This window comes from Culex pipiens, chromosome 2 (assembly GCF_016801865.2).
Source record: "Culex pipiens pallens isolate TS chromosome 2, TS_CPP_V2, whole genome shotgun sequence".
NCBI lineage: Eukaryota > Metazoa > Arthropoda > Insecta > Diptera > Culicidae > Culex > Culex pipiens.
In genome coordinates, this window is record NC_068938.1 from 50,181,218 (window position 1) to 50,201,237 (window position 20,020).

Here is a 20,020-nt window from a genome sequence, read left to right on the forward strand (position 1 = left end):
CAAAACATCAAGTCGTGGAATTTTATTTTTTTTTGTAATTTTCATTCTTTGCAAGACCATATTAGAAGAATTCTTGCAAGTGGAAAGGGGCATCTATTAGTTTAGTTGAAAATTAGGGTGGTTTACGATTATTGTGATTTTGAAAATCTAACTTTCCAGGAATATGTTTGGGGTTTTATAATCTTCTAGAAAGTTGTTGGGCTTGCCAATCCAGTCAACTTTGTCGCAGATATCATGAGTCATGACTATGCAAATACTTAAGCAAAAGACTTTCTACAGGTTGCATTTTGTAGAAAATTGTCCAAGGAACTCGATAAAAATAAAATTTTAAATGCCCACTTATATTATATTTTAAAGTTTTAAGTATTAAAATTCAGTTTTGACCAATTCCTTTTATTTTAATTTGTTTTATTTTATCACCATCGTGTTCCCCGGACAATTTTACATGATAATCAATGTAAACCTCAAACTAAAATAAACCATTGGCAAGATACAGCGATTTTACTGAAAAAAGTTTGATTGTACACAACACTCGGAAGAACATGGTGTACTTTTAAACAAATAGGGATGAATCCCGCATAGTTCGGTTTTTATATGTGAGAAACTTATTTCGGATTTGAATTCATAGGACAGAGTGCACCGCAAAATCAAACTTTTTTCAGTAAAATCGCTGTATCTCGCCAGTAGTTCATTTTAGCTTGAGGTCTATACATTAATTGCTATGTAAAATTATCCGGGGAACACGATGGTGATGAAATAAAACAAATTAAAAAAGAAGGAATTGGTCAAAACTGAATTTTAATTCTTAAACCGGTAAAATATAATATAAGTAGGCATTTAAGGGTTTAAATTTTATTTTTATCGAACTCCTTGGACAATTTTCTATAAAATGCAACCTTTAGAAAGTCACTTGCTCAAATAGTTGCAAAGTTATAATTAAAAGAAAAACAAGTTTTATAGAAAATCGTCAAAAAAGAGGGCGGTGACAAAAATAGAGGGATGGTCCAATCAGCACCAAACATGAGATTTCTGTTAACTATCGATAGATGAACGTTCCCTCCAAGTTTGGTCCAAATCGGTGAAGGTCGAGTCCAAAAGTGTACTCAGTTGACTTGGAATGACCCATAATCTGATAATTTATTTTTTTTCAAGGGGTTGCGGAAATCGAGTCTATGTAATAAAGAGTTATTTAAAAAATGGTTGTATTAAAGTATACCGGTTTTTTTAAACGGGGTGACCTTGACAGGTTTGAGATTTTTCCGCAAAATAAAGAGTGCAAATTAAATACATACGGAATGGTATGAGAAGTATTCAAAGTTCTTCTAGAAGAAGCTTAAAATGTTTAAAATGTTAAAAAAGTTAGAATTAACTATAGTTTAGAAAATGTTGGTGAATAGATTTATTTTAATATTCTAAAAGTGCCATGATTTTCGACTCGGAATTGGATTTTAGCTACAAAAACTATGACTATCAAAGTAACCCCGGAATTCAAAATAAGAATTTTCAACGCAACTATTTGTTTTGACACTGTTGCAAACACTTTTTTTTTCAAAAATAGTGTATGGACCTTGTGTGGCCTACCGCAGTACATGTTATAAAAATAATTATCTTGAGAAAAACCTTACCATTTGGGAAATATTCCAAAAACAAATTGAAATTCCATCAATGTCCCCCGGTTTACAGTAGTCCTAACCAACCGGAGACACACAATCGATCGAAAAATTCCTTAATTTTTTAAATCGATTGTACTGCCCATGTTCACATAAATTTCCCATATGCAAAAACAGCAAGCTGAGAAAAACGCATTTGAAGTTTGTCCCATACATAAGGCTACGTGTTAAGTTTTCGTAAAAAAACTGGATTTCCTCCTGATTTCTAGAACAAAGCACTGGATGTTATAGGCTTTTCTGAAAGAGCACACGATTTTGAACCAAACTGCATTATTTACTCAAAAACGATTAAAATGCATATGGGACATTTATGCGATCATGTGCAGTGTAGGCGTTTTAAGTTATGATGCGATTTTCCAACTCGAAAGATTTTGTTTCGATGTTGATAGCTAAATACTTTTTATGAGTCGAGTCTTCTTTAGAATTTGTGGTAGAAGATCAGATGAAAATATCCTCTTGGTAAACCCACAAAATTTCATAACCAAAGAAAATAAAATAGAAATCCAACATTTTCCCCAGGTCAAATGTTATCCAACATGACTGCGCTATGATTCGAAACAGATTGGCTCCTGTTTTCTGCTGCTATAACTGCAGCGCATAATCCAACCAAACAACCTCCAGTGCAGTTGTCACTCGTGGCGTGGTGGGTGGATTCTGGCCCCGGACCACGTGTGTCACGTTATCCATATTCCAATTCCCAAGCAAATCTGTGTCACCAACTTCACGTTGCATTCGCGCGACTTGGATTGCTTACATTATCGGGGGTCGTCCGTAAATTACGATTTCAAGTTTTGAGAGAAAAGCATCAAATGAACTTTTCATTCCACTCGTAGTTTGTGGACTGCCCTCTGAACGGTTTTCGGAGGTCACTGGGGAGGGGAGCGCAATTTTTCCCCGATCAATATTTAATGCATTTTTCTCGAACTTTTATTTTCTTGCCGTTTTCCTCCCTGCCACCCACAGAGCTTACTGAAACCCAATGCATACATCGTAACGCAGGGACCAACCGAGGAGACAGTGTTAGACTTTTGGCGGATGGTGTGGCAGGAAAACTGCAGCGCAATTGTGATGCTAACGAAAACTTTCGATTTCACCAAAGTAAGTACAACACCAGTAGAAAAAAATCGAGTCGTTGTCGCTTCGAGGGATGTTTTGGGCTAAATTGTTGGCAAAACGGCGAGCAACAGCACCAGCAGCGATGGAGACTGGCAAAGGACGAAGCAGTGAAAATTACGTCAGTCAAAGTTTATCTTGCGAGGGATTGCATTTTAGGGGGTGGAATAGCAGCCACCTGCTGAAACATGGTCGCACTATTGCTCCAGAATAATCAGAACTCCATGACTTGACTAGAAGTTAAAAAAAAAACTTGTGACCATGTGACCCATGGGAAATCATAAGAAATCATAAACTTTCCTTAAAATTATCATATTCAAAAAGAATATCATCAAATTTTCCCCTGAGAAAAAATCAACTTCGCTACCCAGGCTCCATTATCGTTCAGTAAAATCAGAAATTTATGGCCAATTGTTTTTTCCCTAAACGGCATCCTCGTGAGAGAAGGCCGTTTATGATCGAAGTTTTCGTCTTGGAAAATTGTACCACTTTATGGCTGCTGCTGCAGTTGGTGTTAAATTAGGAGATTAGAGTGCTTTGCTGAAACACTTAAATTAAAAGCCCGAAAATCAAAATATATTTTTTTGCTGAACTTGGATGTCTCCTTACCAAATCGAGTAATTTTGTGTTTAGTAGAATCGGAAGTGACAGCATTTTTAGTTTTATATTATCTAAACTTTGTTAATTGTCTTATGACAGCCTTGTAAACTAAATCACAATTATTTATTACCCTTATTCAGGACATAACTTGAACATTCATTTGTAAAATTTCTCGTCCTCCTCCGTCTGTAGACGGTAAGTCTACAAACAAAAAAGTGCATTTTGCACCAGTGGGTCCCATCGCTGTCTGTTATTCGCAGATGACAAATGCACCACGGTGCAAACCATCCAAAGTTCTTTTTTAACAAACAATAAATACAATACCTCCAGGTAACTTGGCCCAGTGAACCTCACATGTTATTCGTGTGCCAATTTTCACCGAAATCCCCTGCGGGGATCTAGAATGCACCACAAACCTCCATCCCAAACTCCTCCTTCCCGCTTAAAAATGAGTTTAATAAATTCTGAAAACTTTTACTTTCGTAAATTAACTTTGTTTGCTCGCCGTCGTTGCCCCAAAGTTAACCTTCCTCCTCGCGCTCAGCACTGTTCCGTGGCGGTTATCTACACTTTTCTACAACGTTTTGTTTTTCTTTCTACTTTTCTTTTTTCTTTCCTCTCCCCTCCCTTACGCAGGTGATGTGTGTTCAGTACTGGCCGCCGAACCGGGAAAAGGAGGAAATCTACGGCGACATCCACATCACGGTGCAGTCCGAGGAGGAGCTGGCTAATTTTCACATAAGAACGTTTAGGTTATTCAAAGTGAACAAAGACACGGTAAGTAAAATCAAGGAGGTGCACTGCAACATCACGCACAACAGCGTGGAAAAGGCAACTTTTTTCAGAAACGTTACAACAAACTACCGTAAAACGATTCTAGTTCTGCAATAAAAGCTAAAAAATGAGTAAAAAAATACTGTTGCGTAACGAAAAAATGGCAGCATTTTTGATACTTTTTTTGATTTTTGTTTTTTTTTAGATGAAAAATTCGTTTTTTTTTCTGAATTCTGAGTAAGCCATCAAATCGGGCGTCCAATTTTAACAATTTGACACAAAATGTCCATATCATCACCATTTTAAGCTACAAATTATTGAAAAACACGGCTTGGCAAAGTGTGACATAGGATAGTAAATTTTGGCCGATTTTAGCGTAACATACTTTATGAATGACGCATATGCTACTATCAAAAATGTGAAACAAATGAATGATTTAATGAAAATATATTTTGTCCTAAACACAGCAAAAAATTCGATGCTAAAATAGCATGCAAAAGCATGCACATCACCCGAGCAGGGGTAAATAACACAGGAATACCAAATTTTGGGCAAATAACAGGGACCAAAATGTGCCCTTAGTTGCCCAGTAATAGATGGTCAAATACCATGAAATTATACCAAAAGTCTTGTTTGTGGAAGGGCACAACAATGCCAAACCATGTTATTCCAAGGGTAAAATCCCAAGTAACATTTTTTTTCAGGAGTTCTACAAGAGCTCTTCAAGATATAATTGGAGTTTGGAAGAGTACTTGAAGAGAGTTTTATCCTACCGCGGTCCAAACTGCTATGCTGTAGCTATCTTAAAGAGCTCTTGTAGAACTCCTGGAAAAAAATGTTACTTGGGAAAATACCTCAAAATAAAACCTTTTCAATACCATTGCTTGAATACCAAAACTTGGTATTGCCATGGTTTTATTTTTAGGTATTCCCGCGCCCTTGGAAAATCAGGTTTTGGTATTCCTGTGCTTGAAGTTCTTGAAGCTTCTGAAAAATAACAAGATTGAATAATAAGTGTTATTAAAACGAAACTGGATTAAAATTCACCAAAATTCAATAATCTGTCGATTGACTCGTTTTTAAAGTATTTGGTTATCCCGACTTAGAGAAATTTCAACGATTTAAAAAATAATCTTAGTAAGGATATCAAAAAAAAAATCTAGAGTTTTTTTAAAAGGTCCTATAAACATATGAAAGACAATAGCTTATAGGACCTTTAAAAAAACTCTGGAAATCAGCTTTCACATTTTTAAGTTTCAAGTCATTTTAGTGCAAAATTAATTATCTCGTCAAAATTTATTAAAAAAATCCCCATAGTTTTAGAGGAATTTGATGGATCACTTCAATACCAAAATGTGGCATCCTGATTTTCCACAATTTCAAGTCATTTATATAGGGGGTATATCAAATATGTCTAAAATCAAGTTTGAAATTTCTGGTATTAAATTAAAGCGTTCGCTTTGAGACATCATTTTAGCCCAAAATTAATTATTTTGACAAAATTGGTCAAAATTTTCCCATAGTTTCAGAGGAATTTGATAAAATACTGTAATACCAAAAGAATACCAAACGTGGTGTTCGACCATTGACAAATTCGGCAATTTTGCAATATCAAAACAATACCTTAAATTGGTATGAGTGGCTCTTGCATAATCCATAAGAAAAAAATTTAAGGGTCCAGGAATACCAAAATTTGGTATTGATACCAGAGAAAGGTATTATTAAGCATTTCCCTTGTTATTTACCCATGCTCGGGCACCTTCGTCGAGATATACACTTAATATTACACACTACATGTACAATTTTTGTAAACACAAAAAAGTAGCAACAGACGGGATTCGAATCCACCACGGCCTGGCGTCTTAACCCGCTCGGCCATCAGACCGATGAAAAATCGAAAGGATAAGCGCATATGAGCAGTTTTCTACGAAATCGATCTTTTTTATAAATTTTATTTTTTGTATTTTTTTAATTCGGCTGAAACTTTTTTGGTGCCTTCGGTATGCCCAAAGAAGCCATTAGCCATCATTAGTTTGTCCATATAATTTTCCATACAAATTTGGCAGCTGTCCATACAAAAATGATGTATGAAAATTCAAAAATCTGTATCTTTTGAATGTATTTTTGATCGATTTGGTGTCTTCGGCAAAAGTGTAGGTATGAATCCTTATATTTGCTATACTGAAAAACAAATTATACACGGTAAAAAAAATGCATGCACTAAAACTTGATTGGCAAAAAAACACCATTTTTATTTTTTTTCTTTTTCTGATATGTTTTAAGGTACATGCAATGCCAACTTTTCAGAAATTTTTGAGCAAAAAATCTTCGACCAATTTTCGATTTTCTCAAAAAATGAAAATACCGGTAGCAAAAATTTTTGAACTTCATTTTTCGATGTGAAAACGAATTTGCAATCAAAAAGTACTTGAGTGGAATTTTTATAAAGTGTTTTCAAGTTAAGCCATTTTTAGGTAACTTAAAAAAAATAGTCTCAGTTATTTTTTTTAATAAGTGCACATTTTTGCCAATTTTTGAAAAAAAAAACATTATTGAAAAGCTGAAAAAATTCTCTATATTTTGCTTTTTTGAAATTTATTGATGCGACCATAAGTTGATGAGATATTGCCATGCAAAGGTATAAAAACAGGAAAATTGTGGGTTTTTTTTAAATGTCTTATAAACCAGATTTCCAGTTTTTACTTTTTGGGTGTTTTTGAAACCGCCTCAAGTCAGGGGTAATAGAAAACACAAAAAAAAACAAAAACTGAAAATTTGGTTAATTGGACATTAAAAAAAACGAAAAACTGTGACTATTTTCAAAAAAATACCTAAAAATGGCTTTAACATTAAAACTAGAGGTGGGCAAAACCGCTCTTTTTTAGGAGCCGCTCATTTTCGTTCGCTCTTAAAAAAGAGCCGCTCTTTTGAACGGCTCTTTCGCTCTTTTTCAAAATTTGGATGGAAAGGGTTTTTTTCAAGAATCGTGTGATTTTGTAAGTTATTTCTTATTGGACTTCTATAAATAAGGCCTACCAAATATTTTTTGAGGTTTATGTCCCTCAACTCTGACCAAAGTCGGAAAAAATAACACATCCCCAGTTGTGTTGCATTCATTAGTTTTCAAAATATCGAAGTATGATGATTTTTTTAAGCCGATTAATAAACTTTTGTTTTCAGTTGAGAAGACTTTTATTTCTATTGAAATTTGAATGTTTTTTGAAAAAATAATATTGTTTTGCCCCTTGATTTTCGGACCGATTTTGAAGGGAAGGGGTGACATAAACTTTCAAATATATTTGTATCGGCCATATTTTATTTAAAAAAAAAACTTAAAACGAGAAGATGTCCTTGAAAACCATAGGTCTTGGTGGTCTCTTTGTCAAGATTTCTACTCAAAACTGAACATTCGAGTAATTGAATGGCATGCAAACTTAAATCTAGGATGCTGGAAAAATTGCTATTCATTTTAAAATTGCGTTTATTTCTGCGTAATTACGTATTCTGAATTGAACTAATGCTGATATTTTATTTGGAGAAAATATTATGTGAACTCTTCTCTACATTCTGATTTAATAGATAAAGTCTATGAACGTTATAGTTTAATCGCAGAAAATGATAATTTTTTTTCCAAAATCTCTCAAATATTCAGTAGATTTTTGTTAATATTTGACAAATTATGCTATTTGAAGTGCTCAAATTTGTATTCCGGTATTACTTTAATGTACACTCAGTTTTAAAATGAAAAGTTTGTTTAGAAGATCATTTACTTTTGGTATAAATTTTTATAAGCATTGAAATTTTTGAAATTGCATTTTCAATCATCAAAACCAAATTTAATACTACATTTTTTGGAAATTCAATAAATTATATTTATAACAAAAATCATGCCATATTGAAACGATTCTTTCAAAAGACCGGAGTTTGAAAAAGAACCGCGGTTCATTTTTTGTGAGCCACGGTTCGTTCGCTCTTTTCAGTGAACCGGCTCTTTGAGCGGTTCGCTCTTTTTTTGCCCACCTCTAATTAAAACGGTGCACTTTATCAAAATTTCACTTAAGTACTTTTTGATTTCAAATTTGATTTTACATCGTAAAATGAGGTTGAGAAAATTTTGTGACCCATATTTCGATTTTTTGAAAAAATCTTTTCTGCTATTTTGCACAACCTGGAAATTTCTGAAAAGTTGGCATTTAATGTCCTAAAACATATTGAAAAATAAAATAAAAATAAAAATAGTGTTTTTTTGCAAACCAAGTGACAAAAAGTTAAATTAAAAGTCACCAAATTTGTTGTAAACGTATTTTATTTTTTGCCTTTTTCCATTGTAGTCCTTATCCATACGTACAACTTTGCCGAAGACACCAAATCGATCAAAAAATCCTTCAAAAGATACAGATTTTTGAATTTTCATGCATCATTTTTGTATGGACAGCTGCCAGATTTGTATGGAAAATTATATGGACAAACTAATGATGCAAAATGGCTTTTTGGGCATACCGAAGGCACCAAAAAAGTTTTAGCCGAATTAAAAAAAAATGCTCTGATGCTAAATACAACCTAATCTAAGAAAACATCAAATTAAGCATATGCTTGCTAAACTTAACATCTATTCAGCGTGCCATTTGTCAAACCCATCTAGCAAGAACATACCAAGTACCCAACCATCCATGGGTCCCAGGGTTGGCACGTCACAACCAGTGACACCGTTAAACGTTTCGAGAAAAATGTTCAACACTGGGAAACCTGGAGGGGGAAAACTTTTGCCGCACGCGTCTTTCTTCTTCCAGCCATAAATCATTCCCGTTCATTACGAGTGTGGTGGTAAAAGTTTTCCAACGTGAGCGAGCATATGGGGGAAGTGCAGTTGCAGCGGAAAAGCTTGTAGCTGAGAAATTTGCGAAATTTCTAATTTACATGCACGATGGCACTGATCGTCGCAGACAAATAAAGCCATCTTATTTACAGTTCGTTTAACTTTGAGCATTTCGCTTTGGCCATTAGTGTCAACTTGGAGGGACCGTAAAGAAAACTGAAAGTAAACGAAAATGTTAAAGTCTTCTTGAGGTAATTGATCTGAAGGAAAGTTAAGAACTTTCAATATAGTTCCAAACGACTTGTAGGAAATTTGGAATTTGTAATTAGACACCATGCATTTCCAGACATTGACGTCTAACCGAACCAAAAAGAATAAATAGTATATTTTTGTATTGATAATGTATGTTGAATCCTAATCAGAAACCATTTATTATTAAATAAATTGATTTTATTAAATTGCCTCCTTGTTTATTTCCCCCAAACAGAAAGCAGTCACGGAGGAGCGGCTCCTGCTGCAGTTCCACTACACCGAATGGCATTCACACACCTGCCCTTTCTCGAACGCGATCCTCGAGTTCCGGCGAAGAGTCCGGTCCGTCGTGGGGACAATCATCAAGGCCAACAGCCAGGTCGGACCGATGCTCGTGCACTGCAAGTAAGAATCCCTGGCAATTTTTGGCAATTTTAATGAAAATGCTGTAGAATTTACTGTTACATTTCATAACTATATTGGAAGAAAACATAAAATGCTACAGTCAATTTCACCGGAATGATTTCAAAAGTTCGTACAGAGTGTAAAAGTATAATTTTAATTGCTTTTCACAATAAAAAAAAAACCATAAGTTTTATAGTTATTGTATAATATTTGTATGGTAAATAGAGTTTTTCTATTATTATTCAACGACTAACTCACACTTTTTACAGTGACGGCGGAGGTCGGTCCGGAGTATACCTGGCCATCGATGCAAACATGGAACTGGCCGAGGAGGAGGACTCGTTCCACGTGTTTGGTTATTTGAAAAAGCTTCGGCAATCGCGGAAAGGCCTTATAGAGAATGTGGTAAGTTCTTTTCAAGCAAGTTCAATATGTCGAAATCTTCAAAAGCTACGCTTTCTTTTCGCCGAAAAAAGGACCAATACAAGTTCGTATACGACACGCTGGAGGAGTTTGTGATCTCCGGCAACTCGTGGTTTCCGGTGAAGGAGCTGTCGCAGCGGCTCAAGGAAAAGAGCGTCAAGGACAACGTGACCAAGATGAACGCCTATCAGCGGGAGTACGCTCAGATCTGCAAACAGACGCCGCGCTTCACGATTGGGGACTGCGCTGGCGGACACCGCGGAGACAACCGCGACAAGAACCGAGATGTGCTGTGTGTTCCACGTAAGTTTTTGGTATTTTGGATCTAGAAAATTTATAACGTTCTTTTATTGAGACATATACGTTACCTGCTTCCCAAAAAGAGACCATAACCGGGAGCATGTAATTTTAACATTCGCACCAGACAGCACAATTTAATTAAATTATGCTGCCATCACGCGTGCTTTCAACGAAAGGTTCATGTTTTCTTTTTCTCAACTGTCTTCCTTTATTTCTTTTCAGCTGACAACTTCCGTCCTTACCTTACCTCGTTTCAGGGAAATTCATTTACCGACTACATTAACGCTGTATTTGTAGATGTAAGTAAAAAGTGACGACCCGGGGAAGGAATCTGGCATGTGTGCCTCGTGTTAGGGCACGTGTCGTTGAAAGCTGATGCTTCTGTCGTTTTTTTCAAGCTACAATGTTCCCTTTCCAAATTCCAGGGCTACACGAAGCCTAGAGAGTATATCGTAACCGAGTGGCCCTTACAAAAGACCTGCGGTGAGTTCTGGTCCCTAGTGTACGATCACGAGTGCTCGGCGATCGTCGTCCTCTGTCAACCACCTCAACTTTCGGTAAGATCCACCTCCTTCAACCGAGCTACGATCAGAACTGATCATCCCAAAACTTCCCTACCTTTTCCCCTTTAGCAACAATATCCTTCCTGCTGGCCCGAGGGTCGCCACTCGAAAAAGTACGGCCCCGTGTTCACGATCGACCACATCTCGCACAATCACTACGCCAACATCAAGTCCTGGATCTTCCGGATCAACAAGAAGGTCATCTCGCTGACGGAGCTGATGGCGGGCGTAAAGGCGCCGCCCAGAACGGTGCAGCTCTTTCAGCTGATCTGCTGGCCGATGGGGCACAAGGTTTAACCCGAACTAGAGTTGATCTTCTTGTAGATTTTTAAATATATTCGTTTTTAGGTGCCAACGTCGACCAACTCGCTCGTGGAACTGATGAACATGGTCGAACGGTGGAGGCAGAAAACCGACTACGGCCCAGTGTGCGTTGTGTCACCGTGAGTATCACAGGATCCAAACTGATAGAAAGTATTTTAAATGTCTGCTCCTATTCTTTCCAAACCCCAGTGACGGTCGTAGCCGGGCGGGCGTGTACTGTGCGGCGAACGCTTGCATCGAGCAGGTCATCCAGCACGGCGAGGTGGACGTGTTTCAGGCCGTCAAAACGGTCCGGAGGCACCGGCCGCAACTGGTGGACAATATGGTGAGTGATGGTTTTATCGAGGGTTTCTCGATATTTTAAAAATATTTCTTTCATTGTTTTTCAGACTGAGTATAAGTACTGCTATGATCTAGTTTTACACTACGTCTTGCACTACTTAAATAAAGACTTGAAAGAAAAGAAGTGAGAATGCGATTTACACGATGATCTGTGGTAAGTTACTCACTTTGGGTAAAGTGGAGGCGCATGGTTGATGTACCATGCGTCTCCATGAAATCGATACTGTGTCAAATAGGAGTACAAATTTTATAATTTTATCCGTAGGAGTTTCTGATTTTTGGTTTAGTTTTTGTTATTTGAATTTTTTGGTAAGTTTTCAGTTTGTTTGGTTCATTACATTTACTAACAATTGCGGATAAGTCTTGAGTTCTAACGTTTTTTTCACAACCACGACAACTGCAAAAACACTAACGCCGACTCATTCTTGCAGGTTTATTGAATTTGGCCGTGGCAAAAGCATCCCGCTGACGCCCGAGTACTCAAATTCGGAACTCTCCAAAGAACTATCGAACGCAGGTCGTGTAATCGTGGAAAAATCAATTAGAAAAATACACCGAGGAGAGTCCTATGACCTTTGTCAGTCGTTTGACGACAAAAAGTTTGTTATCGATAAGAACGGCAAGATCTGCGAGCGTAAAAAGAAGGGCCGGTTGTACAGCTTGGGCGGGAACGATCCGCCCCGGCGCTGCCACCGAGGTCGGCTGGACCGACTGAAGACGGTCGGGACGTTCGACATTAGCAACGAGATTTCGCGGCTCAGCCAGAAGACGATGAACCTGAACGAGCGCATCATCGGTAACCAACCGTTTGTCCAAACCGTTGACGAGGCCGGTGCTACGTGTGCCATCGGAAGTATCGGTGCCGGGCTGGTCCCGTTCATCGCGACCACCGCCTTTAGACCCGCGTTGATCGCCAGCTCCGGCAACGGCACCACCGTCGGCGACAAGCCTCAACGACCCAACAACAACGGGCCACCACTGTTGCTGAAGCAGCAAACCGAAGTCATCCACCTGTCGCCTCATCACCTGAATCATCCTCTTCAGCCACTAAACCAGCAGCCGTTGGTCTTGCAGCAACAGCTCAAGACCACCACCAAAAGCCGAAGCCTAAGTACGGGTTCCTACATTACTAAAGAATCGAGTGTTCATTCTAGCGTAGAGAAGATTTCCAAATCCAATAGCAATTCCGACCTGAACGAGAACGCGCAAAAGACGATCGACACAATTCCGAAGAACAAATCCCTAGAAGATAGTAGAACGATAACGAAGCTCAATCAATCACGCTCGCCGATGCGCAAACCGATCCTGCGCAAGTCCAAGAAGATCGTCCGCACCGACTCGGAGTTCCTCAAGGGCAACATCTACGAGTCCAGCCTTTCGAGCTCGCAGTACACGCCGACGCACGAGAAGCGCCGGGAGTTTGCCGAGCTCCGCAGCAGCAATCCATCCTCGGAAACACACAAATCGACCGACGAGAGTTCGAAAAACATCTCGACGGACGAAATCGACACCGTGTTCTCCGACACCATCGAGCTGGAACAGATGGAAGCCGACTACAAAATGCACCTCAAGAACAACCTGCAGCGGGAATACAAAAGCGACAGCGATACGCTGGACGAAGTGGGCAAGAAGCAACCCGACTACAACACGTGGAAGAACCAAAGCTACGAAAACACCTTCGACATCTTCGAGGAGAAAGAGCAGGAGTGCGAATACAGCGAAACGTCGGACAAAGAGGACGCACAAAGCACAGAGCCAAGCACGAAGGTGGAAGCCGAACGGTCGAAAAGCATGGAAGTCTCCGCACCTCGAAAAGCAAGCGATAGCAGCAACCTCAAAGCGGGCAGAACAATCACTCGTCCCACCGAACTTGAGTTGGGTACCTCGTCAGACGGTAGCAAGCATCCTTCCGTTGACGGACCGTTCGGACACATCTTCGAGAAAAATCTAGGCCGTTTTAAAAAGATGAACAAACTGCTCAAGTGCAAGCGATTCAGTACATCCGCCCTGTACGACAAAAAGTCCAAACCAAACTTTAAGGAAACGCTCTTCTTCGAAGATAAAGCATCTCCCGCCAAAACAAACACGACGGACGCATCGCGATCCCCCGAAAAATCTCTCCAGTCCCAATCGAAAGCATCCATCAGCTCATCCAAGTCTTCCCTGTTCGGTACGAAAAAAAGCAACATGTTCACCAATCTCAAAAGCAAAAGGTTTCCATTTTCGAGTGGTGCTAACGCGGCAAACGCCAACGCTAACGCCAAGACCTCCCCGAACAAATCCAAGTCCAACAGCGAAATCAGCTACTCCCGGACAAAGTCAACCAAAGGTTCAAAAAAAGCAGCCAAAAACAACAGCACCGCATGTTTGAACCTCGAAACGACCTGCACGTCACCGCTGTCGGAAGCGTTCTACAACACCACCGGAAGTGTGCGGCTCAGCGCGATGGAATTGTACGAAAAGTTTTGCTCGCAAGACTTTAGCGGGCTCTACAAGCACGAGTCCATTCGGATGGACCATGGGGACGGAGCGAACGGGTCCGACTGCGGCCAGTACGATCCGCAGCGAAATTTGGGTGCGATCCGGAAGTACAAACGGAACAACTTCAAGTTGCTCCGGCAGAAAAGTGAGCCCAAGTTTTCGTTCCGTTCGGACACGCTGTACGAGAATGAGGACAGCTACGAAGAGGCGTGCTATCCGGACGAGGAAGCAAAGGAGGAGTACGTGGTGGATGAGTACGGTCAGTTTATGTACGATGAGCAGTACTACGAGGAAGACATTGAACATTTGAGCATAGAGAACATCTACTACCGGGGGAACCTGGTTCGGGAGGATGGAACCGTCGTGGAGACGTACCACTACGAAGAAGAAGTGGATGAAGAAGAGTTGGAAGAAGAGGAAGATGAAGAAGAATACGAAGAGGAAGAAGATGAGCAAGAGGATTGCGAACAAGGTTTGGAGTTGGATTCTCAAGGGTTGCAACCACCACATGCCGATATGGCGGCTTCGACAGATTCGGACTGTGACGAAATCTACTTGATGCCGCAGAATGAGTCGAAGAAGCTGATCATTCACGATTTCCTGTTCCATCACAGTAACAACGAGTTTGATAATGCCGACGACGAAGAAGAGTATGAAGGTGCGGTAACGAACGTGCAGGTTCACGAGCGGAGGAGGAGGAGCAAAGATCAGGAAACGCTGACGATCTACAAGATCTGTTCGAAGGAGAGCATCATAGACTCGAAAGGTGATTTAGACAATATTCCGCTGGGTTCGTCGCTCGATTCGTATTTCCTCAAATCGGACTGTCTGACGGCGCTCGAGCGGACAGCCTCACTGGAGCTACTCAGCAATTCCAGCGGAACCCTGAACAAGTCAACGTTAACCGATTACGCATTTGATACTGTTAAAAATGTAAACCTAGATAGTTGTAGCACGTCGAGACTGAGCTTATCGTTGAAAAGCGAAATCTTTGAAGAAACACTAGCGAACGCCGCCGCTGACAGTGGCTCCGGTGAGATCAAACCAATCAAGAACTGGAACATCGAAGACTTTACCCTGACACCGGACGGATCGTTCTCGGACGAAACGATGGACGAGCTGATAAAGTCCCACATGGCGGACGACGGGGAGAAGAGATCGCCAACGGAGCCAAACGATACCAGTACGGTACCGGTGGTAGAAACGACTCCTCCGGATCCGTCGAATCCAGCGACAAGCGAGTACACCATAATCGATTTGGACGAGGAGCCGTACCTGCTGGATCCAACGATCTCGGACTTTACCAACGAGATCACGAAGGAGTTTGATCTGCTGTTCTCCCGAGCGGAAACCGAATCCAGAGTTGCCAGCTATTCCGGCAGTCCCGAACACGAAGACGATGGCGACGAGGAGATCCCACAGGAGAACCCACTGACACAGTGCCAGTTCGATCAGCTGCTCGGAGTAGCTCGACCGTCGCTGATCGAACTACCCACGCGCCACTCGATGCAAAAGCTGGAACCCATTAATCTAGACGCTGATGAGATAACCATAACAAGACACACCGAGGACCAACTCAATACGCAACACGATAGTGCCAAAGCAGTAGCTGTAGATAACAACAACAAGTGTAGTAAGGTAGATAAGCATAAACCTGCGGACGACGATCGGAGGACGATGACGAGCAGCTCAACGACGGCAACGGTGAGCTCAGTCTCGAGCAGCGATCGTTTACGGAAGGCTCGAAGTCAATCCCTGGGTAACCTTAAGAATAAAACCAAATGTTTTCCATTATAGAAGCTAAGAAACGCTGTAATTAGTCGACTAGTGGTATAGGGACGGTGGGACGGGTTTTTCGTTTCGTTTTTTGGTAACTTCGGCTCACCACTCTTTTGTTCGTTGTTAGTAGTGCGTTAGTGGTTATTATATTATTATAAATATATACATACTATATAGAAACCGTTAAGAGAGACCCGTTAAAGACGATGTAAAATGCAGAACATGTGTATTCTAGCCAAATCTTGAATGGAGAAGAATCTACTATTTCGTACCAATGCGAAACACCCTTTTTATACGTTGGTAAACTCTACTAGTGATAGTTATATATAAAAGAAAAAAAAACAGAACCTCACCTCTCATTTCGATTGTTGTACAGAAAAATATGTATAGAAGACAAACACGGATCTTCAGCTCATCTCCATCATCAAACCCGAAAGGAAAAAAAAAACAATTGTAAATTAAAACCAAGAAAAGATGACATGTTCTAAAACTCAATTAGCTAAACAAAATTGATAAGAATGTGTAGAACACTTCTTTCGAAATCCCTAAAATTAAGGCGAAAACATTACAAGACACGTACACACACACAAAAACACACACCCCATTTAGTACACGCGCACACGTACTCACACTCACACCATTACACATACAAAAAACACCCACACAAAAGAACAAAAACGTACATTTATACATATTCCATTTGTTGATTACTATATATATTTTTCGAAGGAGACGTTTATTGTGGATGTAAACCCAAGTGAGAAAGAGACACAGTTTATCTTAAAACGACAAAAAAAATAGCAAAAGGAGTAAACAAAATATTGGATTAAAATAGACTTCCTATAGCGAAAACCAAAAAAAAAAAAGAAGAAAAGAATTAAAGTTTTATATTACTTTGTAAAGCAAACGTCGCGGAAAGAATAAAATAAATAAAACAAAAGTGTGATACAGTGAAAGAAAACAGTGGTTAATTGTTGTAATGTAATACGCAAGGTCTTGAAAAGGCCATAATTATTAATTGGTTGGATGTAATATTTATATAGGACGAAACAAATCCAACTCGGTGTTGTTTGCTCGCATCATTATTATAATTCTAAATACACACATGCAGACATAAACACGCATTGAGAACAAATTATGCGAAAAATGAAAGTTAACTTTTGTACCACATCTTTAAGAGAATCCGATATTTTTATATAAATCGCTTTTAACTACTTCTACAGAAGGTTACTCTCTCAGCAAAGCTCGTAGTTTTCTAAAACAAAAAACGTAGTAAATAAATTTTATACAATATACAATTTTAAAAGAAACAAAACCAAACATCACATTTAGATTATCCTTCGAGATGGCCTTAAATTTGAAGGACTTCAGAACTTTGCACTGGCCGGCCCACGCCAGTGACTTTGTTGATCATTCTAAATTTCTTCACTCAAGCGACCAAAACTCGTTTTTTAAACTTGCGTAATAATAAAAAAAAAATGCTACCGAAAGTCAAAGAAACCTTTTAAAAGTCAACCGAAGCCAAAGCTCAAACACTATCTCAATTTATTCGAAATTTCAGATATACTTTCAATCATTAGATCATCTTGATAAAATCAAAAAAACTTTACTCGATTCCTTCCTTCTAGAATATTTCACTAGAAAAGAAACCAAAAAAAGAGCAAATAACGCCGAGTTTCCAATCCACCATTATTGTTGTCATGATATAATTGTCACTCAACGTTTTTTATATGGACAGGGAAAATATGAAGCCCGGAAATTTTGTGCAACTATAAGTTACACGTCCAATTTGTACTATCCTGAGCACAGAAACATCAAAGAAAAACCTATCATGCAGAAGAGAACTTTTCGTACCGATTTCTTTTCCAACTGTTAGGTTAGAATTAGCGACAGAAACAACCAAAACAAAAAGCAAACAAAAATCGTACCGAGAAAAAATGCCACAATCCGAGGGCATTTAGCATCCATCAGTGTGATTTGTACAAGCGTTCATGTAAAGTTTCTTGTGTAATTAGTGAAGGCGAGACGGTTGCACAAAAGAAAGTCACTATATGATTGTTGTTAAATGTTTTATATTTTTGTACTATTGGAATTTGTGCAAGAAACGTTCACGTGGAGAACACGCGAAACACTAATTTAATCAATCCCAACAGAGTAAAGCTTGTTATTGTTATACCCGTTTATTGTAAAATTTATTCATATTGTTTAAAAACCAGCATAAAACCCGGTTATCATTGTTGTACTCTGTGAGAAAATTATTATACATTTTGTTTCTTTACCCAGAAAATAAACTGTACTGGAATAACCGTAACCAATCAAGCAAATAACGTAACAAAACGAAACCAAAAAAGCAAATCTCAAAAAAATATACAAGCTTAAAAATCATATATTTTTCCCGTACGATCGTTCGAACCAGCTCGAATGTCCAAGCATGTTGATCATTTTTTTTTTAAACGGGAGGCAGAACATTTAAACAAAACCGGAATGAGCAAGTAACGTTTTATTTGAAGAGAAACTACAAAACGCATAAAGCAAAAAACTCGATATGAAAAATTCCTTTGTTACATTTATAACTAGGTGAAAATAAAACAAACAATATTTTTATAGCAAATAAAGAAACATGTAAACCACAAACGGAACATCGAAGATGTTTTAATAATTATGATTTATTTTGATTTCATTTTACCTTTACTCTATCCGAAATCCTTAACGGGACCATCCATAAACCACGTGGACACATTTTTTTAAATCTCTTACACGACGTAATTTAATTTTTCTAATAAACACTTTATCACATTTGGCCTGCAAGAAAATGTGAGCTCTGAATTTGGCCCGCCATTCAAAAACTTTGAGCACCCCTGCAATAAATGATTCAATTTTGAAGGGGGAATGATGCTATTTTGAATGAATGTGAAGAAGACACAAACCATCTGAAGGTGGATAAAGAATCGTTTCGTTACTTAACATTAATATATTCATTTATATATTAATTTTAAAATTTCGCGTTTTTCTATCTTTGCGAGTTTTTTAATTGTAACAATGTTCTACAAAATTGTAGAGCAGGAAATCCAAACAAAATCTGTTTAAAAGTAATATCAATATCTAAAATATGGAATATTTGTCCGACTGTAGATTGTTGTAGTTTTTAATTAATTTATTTCTGGCAGGTCGTAGATGGAGTCTTCCACTCTTAGGGCAATGGCTGTCAATGATGGTTCTGAATTCGGGGTGAATTTAAATGAAAAAAAAATAAAAGCTTTTTAATTTGACTCGTTTTAATATTTGCGTAAGCTTATTTACTATTCAGGTTTCTAACAAAACGGAAAAAAATGTTCTATTTTCAGTTTTTTTTTTTGTAATTTGTGCGTTTATTTATAACGATAACCTGTTAGTTTACAACTTTTTATCAGGTCAAGGAATTTCAGTTATAAGCATTGTAATTGAACTTCATACATACATCCAATTGAAAAGCTGTCAAAGGCAAACCTATGGGAAACTGGACGAGCTTTCCGGTAAAAATATTTACGAGACTGAAAAATCTAGTTAAATTGCCAAAACCCACCAAAAATCCTATTTTTTTGACAATTTTATTTTTAAAACCGCTGTATCTTCACAAGGATTGGACATAAGACTATGGTCAATATGGAGACTTTTATGTAAAATTGTCTGGGATATCGATTCCAACTATCGGTTTTGAAAAATATTGACGATAAGACCACTTTTTAAAAAAACAGTTTCAGTAAATGATTTTTGTATTTTTTTTAGGAGAGACGTATCATCCTGCATTTTTCGTCAGTCTTTTTGTAACATCTTAGGCTATTTCCTCAAAAATTTTGAACGAAAAAAACATCGCAACATCTTGAAGGTGATTGAACTTTTAAACTTAAAAATCAAAAAATCTCATAGAAGTGGCGTGTATTTTTATTCCAGTGTATATATTTATTTATTTTTTGGTGATTTGTTATTTGTTTTTTTTGTCACTAAAACTTGATTGCAAAAAAAAAACACTATTTTTTCATTTTTTGATATGTTTTAGAGGACATCAAATGCCAACTTTTCAGAAATGTTGAAGCTGCAAAATTTTTTCGACTGATATTTCGATTTTTTGAAAATATCAGTATTGAATAAAAAAATCATAACTCAGTCAATGATTTTTTGCAATATCTGGAAATTTCTGC

The 20,020-nt window shown here is 38.2% G+C and overlaps 1 protein-coding gene across 6 annotated transcripts in view; it reads left to right on the top strand.

Annotated features, from left to right (window-relative positions):
• Nucleotides 1-18,476, top strand: part of LOC120416023 (receptor-type tyrosine-protein phosphatase kappa) — a 215,669-nt gene extending 197,193 nt beyond the window's left edge. For 4 of the 6 annotated variants that reach the window (XR_008212019.1, XR_008212017.1, XR_008212018.1 and 1 more), the window contains 13 exons: nucleotides 2,634-2,768; nucleotides 4,020-4,160; nucleotides 9,461-9,630; nucleotides 9,900-10,035; nucleotides 10,107-10,356; nucleotides 10,576-10,652; nucleotides 10,779-10,910; nucleotides 10,986-11,207; nucleotides 11,265-11,359; nucleotides 11,430-11,565; nucleotides 11,630-11,736; nucleotides 11,848-11,891; nucleotides 12,014-12,346. Coding sequence is in view for 2 of the 6 variants with exons in the window: in XM_052707495.1 (XP_052563455.1) it covers nucleotides 12,354-15,860 (3,507 nt within the window). In the remaining 4 variants the exon portion in view is untranslated. Of the gene's footprint in view, nucleotides 1-2,633; nucleotides 2,769-4,019; nucleotides 4,161-9,460; nucleotides 9,631-9,899; nucleotides 10,036-10,106; nucleotides 10,357-10,575; nucleotides 10,653-10,778; nucleotides 10,911-10,985; nucleotides 11,208-11,264; nucleotides 11,360-11,429; nucleotides 11,566-11,629; nucleotides 11,737-11,841; nucleotides 11,892-12,013 lie in introns of those variants that run through there. The other 2 variants (XM_039577680.2, XM_052707495.1) reach the window with 2 other exon arrangements.
• Nucleotides 18,477-20,020: the final 1,544 nt, after the last annotated feature.